A 15,000-nucleotide genomic window follows, 5' to 3' on the forward strand; every position below is an offset into this window, starting at 1 on the left:
CCGTAATGCAGAGTAGCAAACACGTATAGTCCATCGAAGTGGAGGCTGGCCTGACGGCAATCTTAAAACGGGCGTGAAGTTTGGCTACGATGCTAACAAGTAGCTACTGTGATGCGATGCTGTGACGATCTAATGCTTAATTGTCGGCGAGCTGTAGAAGCGGAGTAACGCAACTCTACGCCGTATTGTGCTTAGCTTGTTTTCGTGGGACCTTGTCGACATCAAAACAGACGGACTCGCGTGTACAGCTAAGGACGAGTTACCCAGATCTCTGGACATGGCATTACGGCTATTGGCGCTAATGCTAACGCAGCTAGCTAGTTAGCTTATTTGGCTAAGCTGCTGAGCGACTGACGGCCGTTGAAGCGGCTGTTAATATTCGCGAGCAACAAGCTAAGCCAACAATCGCTAACGTCAGCTCTGTGTTAACCGCGCGTTATCAGAACCACTTCATGTAAAACTGCATTTGACTTGAACGTTCATTGTGCACTTCGTTATCACTCAGTAGTTGTAGCCACCACGCTCTACTTTAGTGAACGCGCTTTCGATGGTAACAGTTGTAGTCAGTAGGTACGCTCTTGCAACTATCAGCTCGACTTACTGGTCATTGTGCTGCATTTAGCCATTGCATGCTAGCCATCCATCTGGAAAGTTGGTGAATCCACGTAGCGTTACAAATAACGTTAACGCGGACCATCCGTGTCGTGGCAATTGCGTTGTAAATAATAGTGACAACGTTATTTTGTTTGACAGCGTTAAGTTTTCTGCACGGTAGAGTTGTTCAGGAGACAGGCCTCGTTGATTGCGGTGGGTTCTGTGTGACGCTGGAGCTTTTAAAAAATATTTATTTCGCACCTGCCTGATTGATGATTTTTCCTCAAACGTATGAAGTTGACACGTTTCGAGAGCAAACATGTAACAACTTAGACTTGGCCTTTTGGATCGCAAAACGAATCGCAGCATTAACTTGGCACAATGCACAATTCAGGAGTCCTATCACAAGAAAAGATGGAGCTAGACCTGGAGAGCCCATCTTCCTTAGTTCAGACGGAGGGGCAGCTGAGGAGATCCAACAGTGCACCCATGATTAATGGCCTAAGGTTCTTTTGTTAACTATTTCACCAAACGTGTTTCTTATATATGTCTACCTAAGCGTAGTCAACGCTGACCTTTTAAGTGTAAACTCTGAGGTAAGACAAGTTTGTCACATTGCAGTGATAACTCCCAAGTGTTTCAGAGAGAGGTCTTGCGATGTCGCAGAAATAGCACAACGGTTGTCAACAGGCCCAATATGGTACAAAACTTAATTTCAATATAATTTCTGATTTTAGAGTTACTCGGTTGCAAATGTTGACCCCTCATCTTTCATTGCAGATTCCGTCGTCCCCCATCCGTGTTCCCAGCACCAGGCTTCATCAGATCAAACAAGTAAGAAAAGGAACATCTGCAACCAGTCATGGGGTAACATAAGCATGGCAGACCACCATCTCCCTCTCAAACCATAGGGATTAAATGGTGTTTTATAAACATGCTAGAGTAACATTTTGGGGTTAGCAAGACCTTTGGTTTGAAATGATCAATTGGTAGTACCAGACTCCAACAGAGACATTGAAATGCGGTTCAAGTCAGTGATTGTCTAATAGTATTGTTGTGGTTATGTAAATAAGAATTAATGCTTTAATATGCCATCACAGGAAGAGGGGGTCGATCTGATGAACAGAGAAACTGCACATGAGCGGTAAGATAATTTATTGAAGCACTTTGAGGATTTTCTGTTGAGGGAACCTCTTAAAGCGGTTTCTCACAAACTAAATTTAAAGATCTTAACTGATTTTTTTTCAAGTTGTGAGAGACCCACACATGAGAAAAACAATGAAGGTGTGTGATTCTTGCTGTTAGCGAGTGTGATCAGGGCTCTCGGGCGTGCCCAAATTTCACACTGGTGCCACTGAAAAAAATTCTAGCTTGTACACATACAACTCGCCGATGAGGTGGCCGTTTTGCCACTTGCTGTCGTCTGAAAACGGCATCACGGTTGCTCAAGGTTCAGGTACTGGCCAGTCACGGCTCACCTGTTTTCTGAGTTTGGTCATGTGACTTTCACAGGCTAACCCGTCGATTGGTTGTTGCTGCAGATTCCTATTCCAATACTGACCACACTGATTAGCTGGACATTTTTCAATTTTAGAGCTGTTCACTAATGATTATTTTAATAATCGATTAGTCTGTCAGTTATTTTCTCCAATGAATAGGTGAATCAGATTTTTCTATCCAAATTTCCATCCCATTAATATAAAAAGCTGGTACATTTGAAATTAATAATGTAGAAAATGCACACACCTGTTCTGTGGAGCCTCTGGTTATTAAACCCCCTTTAAAGTACAATTTGAGTTTTGCACAAAATGTCCGTTGAAAAATTACCTTTATTTCACTACTATTTTTGATGTACAAATGTCTTGGCATGAACGAGTGAGTGGATCAATGTTGTCAGTGTCGCGCCGCAGAACCATCATTGGCAACGTGAATAACACAGCTGTGGTCTGAAAACTACTGATGAGCTTAAAGCGGAAACCGTTAGATGTGTAGGTGGAAGTTCCAACTCAACAGCCTTGATCATCCAATCACAAATCACTGTTGTGTTTGTGATGTCAGAAAATCATTTCAAATTTTCCCCCCACCCGCCGCTCCAAAAAACATTAGCAGTGTGTGTTATTTATTAAAATGTGGTGAGAAGTGTCTGAGAAGCGAGGCAAAAGTTCCACGTACATACAATGCATTCACCCAATCACAGATGCCATAAACGGCTGCATTGAATGAGTGCCCAAGCAGAACCTGTGTTGACACAGGGAGGGTTATGGAAGCTCTTGTCATATAGGAGTAAAAAGATCTGTGCTGTTCTCCTTTTCTAGGCTACGTATGTGTTATTGTATTTGATTTTACAGGGAGACACCACTATTGTGGTTTTTAATTTGGTATGATACAGTGATTGCCTTGTCAGCTCCGAATAGTTGGGTACCATTTGAGAATGTTAAAATGTTACTGATAACCTTGCCTGTACAGTTAATAGTTACAGTCGTTTTATGATGGCACCAGTTAGAGCAAGGAAATAATTCACTTTCCATTACAGTGTCTGTGCTGCAGCACCTCCCTCATCGCCAACCCCTGCCCCCTCCCAATTGCAAGTTTTGTTGGAATTTATCATGTTGCGATGAGCTGAGTTTTTTTCTCTCAAAAAACCTGACACTCGATTGCAACAATGGATTGGTATGAAAACACAAAGCACATTAAAAGTGCAGTACATTAAGCCGAGGAGCATTCAGAATGCTGTACTTTATTGTTTAAAGAACATCACAAACCGCTGTTATGTCACAATATGGCAAAGCTGACAGACATCTCAATGCCTGCAATCACACAAGCCAGTTCAATTTCCTCTTCTAAACTGTACTCTTGGCAAACAGAGTTCAACTGTCATTTCGTGGGATTGTCCCTTAAAGTGTAAAATTGAAGCTCTTGTTTTCTATTTTTGTCCACGCAGGGAAGTTCAAGCTGCTATGCAAATAAGCCAGTCGTGGGAGGAAAGTCTTAGTCTGGTAAGCTCCGTCAGGTCACTTGTCACACGCCGGTTGTCATCTCTCAGCTGTATTTCTTCTTGGCATGTTTTGGCCTCTGGGCATCGCTGCTCTTGTGTGGAGTTAGCGTGAAATAACATGCTAGATGAAAAATACAATGACTGTGTTTGGGAGTTAACAGGGCCACCAGTCTTTCAAGGTCAGGCTGAGTTGGTAGTATAATACTCCAACATTATTTTAATGACTTAAACTGTCAGTTTGGGTGAGGAACAATGTTCATTTTTTTTGTTTTGTTTTAGAGCGACAATGATTTGGAAAAGTCTGCATCGTCGTCTCCTAAGCGTATCGACTTTGTGCCTGTGTCCCCAGCACCATCTCCAACTCGAGGGATAGGGAAAAAGGTACATCTGACCTTTTCGTGTATTAAAATGCACATGAACTTATTGTACTGCCACGAAGCAGATGAAGGTACACCTAAGGTGTACCCTAAACTAACCTTATTCCCCCCAATCACCTTAAGTCAGATTTTGGTCATGACAATGCTTTGTGCCAGCTGGTAGGAAGTAATTTCTTGATTGACTGTGTGCAAACACGGGCTCAATGAGGCTGCTTTGTAAAGCCATATCTGTTTTAGGTTTGCTGTACTTCCAAAAAAACGTTCCATTATTTGACTGAGAGTGGAGAACCTATTGCTTGTCCAGAAAAAGTCAATTGACTGGAGACTTTTCAACAAGCTGATGGAATGGATCCAAATCGGTCAATATTTAGCATTTTATGCTAACGTCAATAATTGCTGATTGACTGTAATGTCATAATTTGTGACGTCAATGACATCATGGATCGGATCCGCAAAATAATGTAATAAAAAAAAAAAGAACTAGCCACAGTATATGTTATTTATTTTTAATATTTCTCAAATTCAAAATAGCTTTGCTCTCATAAATGCAGTGAGGCATGCATCAGGCATCTGACTGGTTGCCCTGTATGTCAATCAAGTGATACATTTCACAACGGATGACAGGCGGGAAACTACTTATTCTATTTTTATATTTATTTTAACTCATTCGCTGCCGTTGACAGGCCGCTCTATGCATAGTATAAAACTGGGATGGCTGGCAGTGTATTTGTGTTAATGCCGTGAGAGCTAATTGACAAAATCAGCCGAGCGATGTATTGCGAGGGCACCCCTACCGTACGATATATGAACAATAGAAGCAGAAAACAACAGTTTGGGGTGCACCGTCTACATACATTTAACAAAAGAATTGAAAACAAAATCGGTAAACTGAAAACACCTCTATGGGCGTCATGCATCACCCAAGCTTTATAATGGATTGGTATTGGTGGGTTTCCATTACATATCCGAATTTGTATCTGTTTTTGGAAGAAGTCTGATTCAAATCATTTTGTTTCTATCAATGCTGTCACAATGCATACAGGAGTTATGTCAAACAACAACTAGGAGGTTTTAGTTGTTGTTTTCTCCTGAAATCCAGCCTTTGAGTACAATAAATGAATGGCTCAGCAGAAGTTTGACAATGATTTAAGGTTGTCTCATCTGTTGTGTATCATTCTGTGTTTCTTGCTGGGAGCAGCAATGCTTTTCTCCTTCCCTTCAAATCCTTGTGAGCAGCAATGGCCTCACTCCCAGTCCGATACCGAGCCCAACCAGGCGCTTTGGGTGAGTCGCTATTGATTTTTTGACATCAATGTGCACTTGACCTCCTGACGTCTGTTTGCTGACTTGATTTTGATTATCATTAACTCGGGGGTTTGGTGGGTGGGGTCACATGTCACATTTGGGGTACTGTGTGAAAAGCAGCCTCACCTTTGACGCTTTCTGTGTACTGTACATTGTGTGACATTTAAAGACACTATTATAATGTTACTAGACACCCACACTTATGCAGGCATGCAATTTCTTTGGTTGCAATGCTACACGTGCTGTTAATTATTCAGTCATTATGACAATTAAAGAAGACTGAAGTGGACAGTTTGAGATTGACTTGTCAAGTCCATGTTTTTACTCTCAGCCGGCGTAGCCAGAGCCCCATCAACTGCATCAGAGCCAGCATACTTGGACCCATCAAACGCAAAGGTAATAATGTTAATATTACATAAAAGAAATTGGGCATGGTTCTCAAATGAGCACTCGAGGTTGGTGTTTGGTGCAATTCAAAACAAAAGTTACCTCATTGGTAAATAGCAGAAATGGGAGGAAGTCAGATACGTGTAAGTCGCAAGTTGTCACCTTCAAATCTAAAGGAAGTCCGAAGTCACTGTGGGGGAAGAAAAAAAAAATCAATACTTCAATACGTCATACTTCTCAACACAAGTCAGAATTCTGCAAACATTTGATTTTGTTGTTGCATTCTCACGCGCAGGTGAGATGGAGACAGAGAGTCAGCCGAAAAGGCTCTTTCAAGGCACCACTACTATGTTGTCATCTGACGTCTCCAACTTGGCAGATCTTGGCTCCTGGTAAGATATACTCAGCAGCCACGACCAGTAAATGAACTGGTTCAAATTTCACTCGAAAGTAATTGTTGTTATATGCTCGGATTATGGTAAAGGTTTCAACAAAGCTGTTGAGAAAGCCATCAGATTTTGAATAAGTCCACGGAGCTGTTGCAATCCATCATAAGTCATGTGATTTGTCTGATAGAAGCATCTGAACTTGTTTTCCATGATAAATTTAGATTGCTCACAAATCTGAGCCTGGTGTGATATTACATCTGTATTTGCCACTTTAACCCTGGAGAACCCAAGAACCTTTTTCTTCTTTGGAAAATGATGAATTATACATTAAATGACTGCTGTATGTTCACTGAACACCAAAATATGTTTTTTCAAATATTCAATGCTTTAATCCTAATTTAGGATTAGGGCCAAATCTGACCCTTTGGGATTTAAGGGCAGAATTTGAGTAGCAGAATTTATAGGGGCCAAATTTGACCCCGTGGGTTCTCCAGGTAATAGGAGCAGATCATGAATTAATAAACCCCACACACGTCGTCACTTTGATATAATCAGTGACGCACCCAAAATAATAATAATACAGTGAAACTCCTCTACAACGAAATCATGTTTGCAGCAAGAAATTTTTCACAACAGGGGGTTTTTCACTGTAGCAAATTTGATCTCAGATGTAAGCACACACACACCCAAACACACAAACGTATGTGTACACGCACACACAAACGTTTGTGTACTCTATTTTTATTCCAATAGTACATAAGTATGAGCACACACTTATTTGACACTTCATATTGTCAGTGTAGAAAGAAAAAAAGGGAAAGAAATTGCGAAATTTACGATCAGCATTCACTTTCACTTACATCAATTTCTTGGAAAATGTATTTTATTTTGCTTGCTCCGTCTTTCATTTTGATCACTTTTACCCTCTCTTCCAGCATCAGAGCTCTTCTTGTCTTAGCTGCTTGACATCAAAAGGTCCGTTTTGTAGCCATTTTAGCAATGCAACGTCCATCCTCGTCTGAATCTAACAATAACAAATACTTCCTGACATGCAATGAACTTTTAAGCCAGCCACGGGGCGCTTCGTAGTCCTCGATGGCCATAGTTAGCTCTCGAAGACTAAAAACCTTAGCTAACTGGAGCGCTTCTCTCTCATTAGCGCTCCAGTTAGCGTAAGGTTTTTAGTCTTCGAGAGCTAACTATGGCCATCGAGGACTACGAAGCGTCCCGTGGCTGGTGTAAAAGTTAATTGCATGCCAGGAAGTATTTGTTATTGTTAGATTCAGACGAGGATGGACGTTGCATTGCTAAAATGGCTACAAAACGGACCTTTTGATGTCAAGCAGCTAAGACAAGAAGAGCTCTGATGCTGGAAGAGAGGGTAAAAGTGATCAAAATGAAAGACGGAGCAAGCAAAATAAAAGACATTTTCCAAGAAATTGATGTAAGTGAAAGTGAATGCTGATCGTAAATTTCGCAGACAAAATGATTTCGTATAACGCAACAGGGGGTTTTTCGTCGTATGGGGGGCAGGAGAATGGGAATTGTGTTAATGCATGAAGATTTTTTCACATAAGGGGGTATTTTCGCCCATGCAGGTTTCGTTCGAGAGGAGTTTCACTGTAATACATTTTATTTGAAAGCGCTTTTCATCACACTCAGACACTTTACAAGAGTTTAAAACACAGGATAAAAATGTGCACTTAAAAACAAGCATACATAATTTACAAAAACACATTTAGATGAACAAAAAAGCAAAAATGGGTCAAAGAAATTAAAAGGTGTTAAAAGCATTGCAGAACAGATGAGTTTTAAGAGATGATTTGAAGGATTGGAGGTCGGTACAGTTGCGGATGTGTTGTGGTAGAGCGTTCCAGAGGGTGGGGGCGGCGAGAGAGAAGGCTCGGTCCCCCCAGGTTTTAGTAGGGCGCTTTGTTGTTGTTTGCGTGAGAAAAAAAAAAAAATTCTATATAGTGGGTCCACCGTTTATAGTGGAGTTCTGAATTTGAAGTTGCAACCTACTGGACATATGATGATACACATTCTGAAACGTAGCCTATAGAAATGATTCTGTCGTGTCACTTTTTTACAATTGTGTCTGCCGTCACTGGTCATCTGCAGCAAGCTGTTTGTCACAACAATGTCATAGGAAGCTTGATTTGATCGGCAAAAGCTTTCACTTGTCAGTCTTGTGCGATGCAACTGCCACCAGGTGGCAGAATGAACAACAGTATCGGTATATGGAAGTGAATTACGGACACATAGACTTCCTACATTACAATCGTAAGGTGCAAAATAACTTCTAAAAGTCATTGAAAATTAAATAACGAGGTGGGTCAATGCAAATAATAGTAACTACTGCTTTGAGAAAGAATAACCTAACATTATGAATACAATAGACTTTTATTTATATAGCACTTCAGAACAGCTGCAGCTTTAACAAAGCGCTTTACGGAACATTAACGTAACTACTGTATTAACTGTTAAAAGAAAGATCCTTGAGGCATGCTGGGTACTCCTAACTCAACATGCATAGCAGTTTGCATTTTGAGCCTCATCAAATCACAAAGAATACCAAAACTGAGAAGATAATTGTGAATTATGAGAGATTTTCTTCCATATTGCCCAGCACGAGAACTGATGCTACAGTAGTAAAGTCATCATTACAGTACTTCTATGGAAAAACACTTGTCGGGGAAACAAACCAAATAACCAATAAATGTGATGGTAAATGTGTATCCCTTCTTTTGCCACATGATGACATTGTTTAACTGCTGCGGAAACTAATTCATTTCACAACGCCTGTAACCTTGAACTGTTTATTTCGGGCCTGTCATAACATAAGGAGTCAGGTTCTCTGGTTAGGGCTCTTGAGGCGGTGCTGGCAACTTGTACTTGAAGGAATGGATGTGCTAGTAGCCTTTGAGGAGTTACACTTTCTTTATCAACATGAACTACAGTGAACCCTGCTCTATCGTGGTTCATGGTTGACGCCCCGGCTTTATTGCATATTTTCACTGGTTTTGACAGTGTACAGGCAAGTCTGAATTCAGAGTCGCATGCCTTCAGTTGAGTGACATGTTGTACCGCAACATGCCAGGGCAGCACTGAGAGCTTCTGGAAGTAGATGCAGTCTAATAAAGAGCAATGGGAAGAGGCATAGAAGGTTCTCTACTAAGTTGCAGCAATAAATGTTGGTCCCACCCAAAGTTGATTTAGTATGAAAGTGGGTTCTCCACACCAAGAAGTATTTTTTCCGTTGCAAGTCTGTTCTTGATGACCACCTCCAGTCGTCCTCATAAGCACTGAAGATTTTGTGCATAGCCTGTCTGCGTCTTTGTTTTTGAGCGATCATGTGAGATTTCTACCTTGGAGGACCTGTTTCGAGATCAGTAGTTGAACAGAATCTTTGCGTGTGGTGCTGTGTTTTGAGGTTGTCGCATCACACAATACGACAAATTGTTTAAAGCCAGTCTTTTACAAGTTGGGTCACATATTAAAATAAAAAAAAAAAAAAATTCGGATTTCAAATATCCTTGTGTCCCCCATGTCTGTGTTATCACGCAGCCACTCTCCGGATGGTTTGTTGGATGGCAGCCTCAGCAGCATCTGCTCCTCGACTGACTCCCCGGGCAAAATGGAGGGAGTGTCACCGTCGTCGTCCAGCAACTCTCCCTTTGCTCCCCTCCAGGATTTATCTCCCAAGTGAAAGCGCGATGGCAATAAGGAACATCCCAAAGCCAGTCTTCTCTGGCCAGGGAACACGTTTCCCTGTAGACCCTCCACCTCAGCAATGCCGAGAGGAACGCGCGGTTTCTAGAGTTGCTGGTTTTGCGGCCATGTCTGAAGTCAAGAGATGAAAGCCATGTCGTGGAGTGACAAACGGTGACAGTGTGAAAGACTGAAGATGCTGAGTACAAGCTGCTAGTCATTGGATGGATGGTGCTCGGCTTGACTGGCATTAGCTCTACAATTACAATAGCTATCATTCATGTGTGTTCCCCTCAATAGAGATGAGACATGAAGCACTGGACAAAACCCTGTTTGGATTTGTGTATTTCCCCTTTGTGCTGGACCCTATTTTGTCCAACAGGCCTTTGTATGTAAAGACTTCAGTTTTTTTTTTTTTTGTAAAGATTTAATTTATTGTTTGCTATCGTGTACATAGTAATCTTATGGATTAGTTTGTATAGATTATAAAATTGATGTGATGAGGTTTAATGGTGACACCATGCGTCTGCAAAAAAGAATATCAGGAAACTTTACGGTTATACTGCGTAGAGACATCTGTGCCCTTGGTTAAAGAGAGTGCATGTGTGTGTGTCACATGGCACACCAGGCGGAGCAATGATAAACCTTGCAGTTACTTGCATACAACAGGTGGTGGTCTTGGTAGTGTTTAACACTGAAGGCCTCTCTATAGTTGTACAGTTTTTTTTTCTTCTTGGGGGTGGGGTATTATTTATGGTAAAACAAAAAACTTTATATAGGATGGCGATAGCATTCTATCCCGAGTATAAGTGAACATTTGTGTTATTTTGAGTGCAGTTCACATCCAAATGGCACCAGTGCTTTGTTTTATAGGAGGCTGCTGTTCCTGCTGTGGTTCATGTTGCACAGGGTTACCTGTTTGTTTTTTTTTCAGCCTGTGTTAGTCTTAAATGAGGAGTTTGACTGGACCTCCAATTATGAGAAAAATAGAACGGTATGTCAAGTTTAAGCCTATACTGTGACTTTTGCACCTAATTTGTGATCACCAGTCCTACCTGTCCCCCTTTACGTACGAACAAGGATGTGATTGTATTGATTTTAAAGGAGTTGTGCCCTTTTTACTCTGAAGAATGGTTTGTTTGCAGTTACGCAAGTGAATGTCATTTTACCCTATCCAAAATTAGAACATGGAAAAAGCAGTTAGTTTGCCCGTCTGTCGATGCATGAGTTTAGTGACGTCAAATGTCAAACTTGCCTTTGCTTTTTGTTTGCGTTCATATCAAAGATGAAATAAATTATTTCTTTATGTCTGCTGCGTTTGTGTTCCCGCTTGAGAGCATGTCGTTCAATCTGCCATCAACAGCAGACCTCATTTACAGCCTTAACGCGGCTCTCTAACTAAAAATACTGTAATTTATACCAGGTTTCTGTACTGACACTTTATTGAATGTTTGGAATATTGGAATAGTACATGTATTTTTAGCAAAAGGCTTTTTCGTAACACGATTGCTTGAAAAAAAAATTAATTCAGATTGGTACCGATACATGCAGAAAACTGCATTGCGTCTTCTTCAATCCACTTGATTTGAAACATCAATAATGTTGGTTACAAGTAAATACAGTAAGAAAATTGGTATGGCTTTATACACATGTATGTAGGGTGCATTTTCATTCACACTGCTGCTCACTTCAGTTTCATCGCAATAGATCGGAAGAATCATGCTTCTTCACAGGTCCTGCCCAAGGACACGCCACAGGTCTGTTTACATCAATGTGCCACAAACAAACCTGCAGTTGTAACGTATAACACTCAAATGTTTCAGATGTGAAGATGTATGGGGAGACAAACCCCCCACCCGTAGCCAGCTTGACCAATGAAACAATAGTAGGTGTGTGTGTGGCAATGTCTGATTTGTTCAGCCCCCCTCAGCTTCATCCATTTCATGTGCGCAAGATGACCATTGTGAGAAGTCCTGAAATGAAAGAATTAGGACACCATACTCTGAACAAAACTGAACATTACTTTTATCCTAATTGAACTTATGAATGTATAAAATGTATTCAGCTCACCGAGAACATAAGCAGCTACAAGTTTCTTGTTAACACTTAAGTGGAGGTAGACAGGCACAGTGGATTCTTGCTCCCCCAGAGTTGGGAGCATCAGGGCTGCCACGCACACCAGCCCCAATAGCACCGTCAACAAACTGGGCCCTCCAGTGGCAGGACGGCTCTCTGTGAGACACGCATCATTTAACAAAACTGCTACTCCATACCAAACAGCCTGTGACATATTAATTCTGACACGGGGGTACATATTTGAACAGTGGTGAAAATGTTCCAGCAGTGGACACCATTTGGAACAATTTGTTTTTATGGAAGTGTGTGCGTTTGTGTCCGCGCACACACATCACGTGAATAAGATGACACCTGAAAACAAGAAGTGATTAACAACACCTCACCATTGCGAGGCTTTAAATGGGCTATTTCAAAGGAAGTAGTGTCTAATCTGGTCTTTGAGTGTCACAATAGTCTCATCAACTGTTTGCAACAGAGCTACAGAGAAACTGGAAGTGTCACACAAAGGCATACTTGTGGAAGTGGACCTTCTTGGGAAATGTAACGGTTAGATCATGAATCAAAGACTTGTGAATTTTGAAATTTGTGAAAATGTGGGCCTGCTTGATAACTGTTTTTTACCCTGGCCTAACCCATTGGATAGGCTGCTTGAAGGAATACCTCCCCAAATGAGCAATTGGCTCCCTCTAGTGGCCAAAGGCTACACCCTTACCTGTTTGAAAAACAGTCTGTTCAAAAAACTCGCTGTCCGCCAGCTGGTCTTTGGCCCTGCGCTCATCATCTTGTGAACGGAGGCCGCCAGGCTCCTGCAAGGCCGAGGGACGGAGCGTGGCCGTGACCTCCTTGCGGCCCAGAGCTTTGCGTTGACTTTGCTCCGACACCTGCAGGCGGAACTTGTCGTACACGCCATAATGGCATGGCCGCACGTCTCGTAGTCGAATTACGCTGCATTACATAGATCACACAGACAGAAAAGTTAGTTCACTGGAATCATTGGCGTAATGTCAGGGCAAGTAAAACCTTCTCTGCTGGCCTAAACACAATCAGAAACGCGGACTTACATTTCCTACCTAAATCTTAGCATTCCCGCTATGAAATTTTATAAATGTATTCCCCACAAGCATTTATTTTGGCTGCACTGGCTTCCAGTACAGTAATCGACCCAAGGCCTTCCCAGTCAGGAGAGCTGACCGATGCCTCTTCAACTCAAAGTGGACTTTCAAATTTGCCTTATAGGGTCAATTAGCTGTCCCAAAATGACATCAGCAGTTTTTCTGTAATGTGACTGGTTGGTCTGAGTAAAACTTGCTTCAGCCAACTTCAATTGGCAAAACACATTAAGGTTAAGGTTATATCGCATGTTAGGTGCATCTGGAAATGTCAACTGAAATTTCCCTAACTTTTTGTAAGTAGTGTATTTTGCCTATTCAAACACACAAAAGAAGCTCACATGTCAACACAACACTGCGGCTTGACAGCTCCGGTGGCGTCCACCACAGTGTACTTGTTTGGCGCTGTACACAGCACTGGGGGAGAAAAAAAATACATCAATGTTCATTGGCAAAACATACAAGTCACGTCCATGTGCTATTGTGTGCCGACTGACCTTTAAACTTGAGAGCAAACTCATAGGGATTGTAGAGGGTGAGCACCTGCTTGTGAGACGTCTGCTCATCGGCATAGAAGACGAGCTCAGTGGGGAACACGAACACGGGAAGGTTTCCTTCCACCAGCTCAGGCTGTCGATGCTGCTGCTGCATTGGCACCCACTGAGCTCTTTTCCGGCCCCCGTCCACAGTGTGCCCGGGCCCCCTCTTCCCTCGCTTTGCAAACTCTAGCAGGCTGTGTGAAAGAAAATGGCACCCCTGGGTTCTATGGCATGGCACTGTGAGTGGACAGAGGTGGACGCCAATATTAATAAGGCCTTCTGTCGTAGCATTCAATTCCATAACTTGGAGCCCTTCATATGCACACAGACATCAAACAGTGACTCTGTGTATTTTTATCTGGCAACTCTTTTCACATCGTTCTCTTTTGTTCAACTTTCACACTTTCTTCTATTTTCCATGACACTTGTCCTCATTCGGGTCATGGGTGAGCTGAAGCCTATCCCAGCTGACTTGGAGTGAGATGCGTAATATACCCGAAAGTGGGCACATTCACATATGCACACCTATTGTCAATCTTCAATTGACCTAACATGCATATTTTAGCTATGTGGAAAGAACCTAGAGGGCCTTGAGGTAACCTGGTTTAACTATCCATCCCCATCCATCCATCCATCCATCCATCCATTTTCTGATCCGCTTTATCCTCACAAGGGTCGCGGGGGGTGCTGGACCCTATCCCAGCTGTCTTCGGGCATTAGGCAGGGGACAACCTGAACCGGTTCCCAGCTAATTGCAGGGAACACAGAGACAAACAACCATGCGCGCTCACACTCACACCTAGGGACAATTTTGTGTGTTCAATCATCCTGTCATGCATGTTTTTGGAATGTGGGAGGAAACCGGAGTACCCGGAGAAAACCCACGCAGGTGCGGGGAGAACATCCAAACTCCACACAGGAAGGCCGGAGCTGGGATCGAACCGGGTACCTCTGCATTGTGAGGCCGATGCACTAACCACTTCGTCACCGGGCCGCCCTGTGTTTAACTAATGAACTATAAGTATTTACCTTGGATAATTAAAAAAATACTGTCACAATAAACTGACACATTTTGTTCAACACAAAAATAACAAGATATGACCATTAGTTAGTGGGTGGAACTGTTTAACATACAAATTTAAATACTAAATGTAATAAAATATATGGGTTTCGTTCTTAGATTTTGACAAAATAAAAACAATAAAGAGCCGCTTGTAATATTTGTAGTAATGCACACTACAGTAAGTGCAGATATTTGAGTTAAATATTTCGGAGTGCAACCGTACAATTAAATCTAATGGAGGGAAAGCAAGGGCAGCACAGTGATCTCAGTGGTTTGCATGTCTGTCTAACGGTTATGACGTTTTGGATTTGACTCTCAAGTTGGCATTTCCTCACTGAGCTCACTTGCATGGGGTTTCTTTAGGTATGCCGGCTTCCTCTCACATCCTTGTGTCCATGTTAGGTTCAGTGAAGGCTTGAAATTTTCTAAAGATGTGAATGCAGAGTGAATGGTTA

General features: G+C 42.0%; 2 protein-coding genes across 5 annotated transcripts in view; one reads left to right on the top strand and one right to left on the bottom strand.

The window, feature by feature from the left end:
* The first annotated feature begins 21 nt into the window (after positions 1-21).
* Positions 22-11,066, top strand: pabir2 (PABIR family member 2). Its single transcript, XM_019884141.1, has 10 exons — positions 22-1,100; positions 1,216-1,294; positions 1,375-1,428; positions 1,695-1,738; positions 3,536-3,590; positions 3,869-3,970; positions 5,165-5,250; positions 5,603-5,667; positions 5,954-6,050; positions 9,615-11,066. Exons 1-10 carry the CDS (start codon positions 976-978, stop codon positions 9,754-9,756), a joined length of 849 nt encoding a protein of 282 aa, XP_019739700.1. The 5' UTR covers positions 22-975; the 3' UTR covers positions 9,757-11,066.
* mospd1 (motile sperm domain containing 1) overlaps positions 5,761-15,000 on the bottom strand; it is a 10,326-nt gene continuing 1,086 nt past the window's right edge. The window contains exons 2-7 of one of the 4 annotated variants that reach the window (XM_019884142.1): positions 14,890-14,970; positions 13,441-13,719; positions 13,285-13,360; positions 12,547-12,779; positions 11,829-11,990; positions 11,178-11,731 (exon numbers count right to left, since the gene is read on the bottom strand). In XM_019884142.1, coding sequence (XP_019739701.1) covers positions 11,700-11,731; positions 11,829-11,990; positions 12,547-12,779; positions 13,285-13,360; positions 13,441-13,719; position 14,890 — 783 coding nt within the window. In that variant the 5' untranslated portion in view covers positions 14,891-14,970 and the 3' untranslated portion in view covers positions 11,178-11,699. Of the gene's footprint in view, positions 5,849-11,177; positions 11,732-11,828; positions 11,991-12,546; positions 12,780-13,284; positions 13,361-13,440; positions 13,720-14,889; positions 14,971-15,000 lie in introns of those variants that run through there. The other 3 variants (XM_019884145.1, XM_019884144.1, XM_019884143.1) reach the window with 3 other exon arrangements.

This window comes from Hippocampus comes, unplaced genomic scaffold, assembly GCF_001891065.2.
Source record: "Hippocampus comes isolate QL1 unplaced genomic scaffold, H_comes_QL1_v1.1 scaffold156, whole genome shotgun sequence".
Classification (NCBI taxonomy): Eukaryota; Metazoa; Chordata; class Actinopteri; order Syngnathiformes; family Syngnathidae; genus Hippocampus; species Hippocampus comes.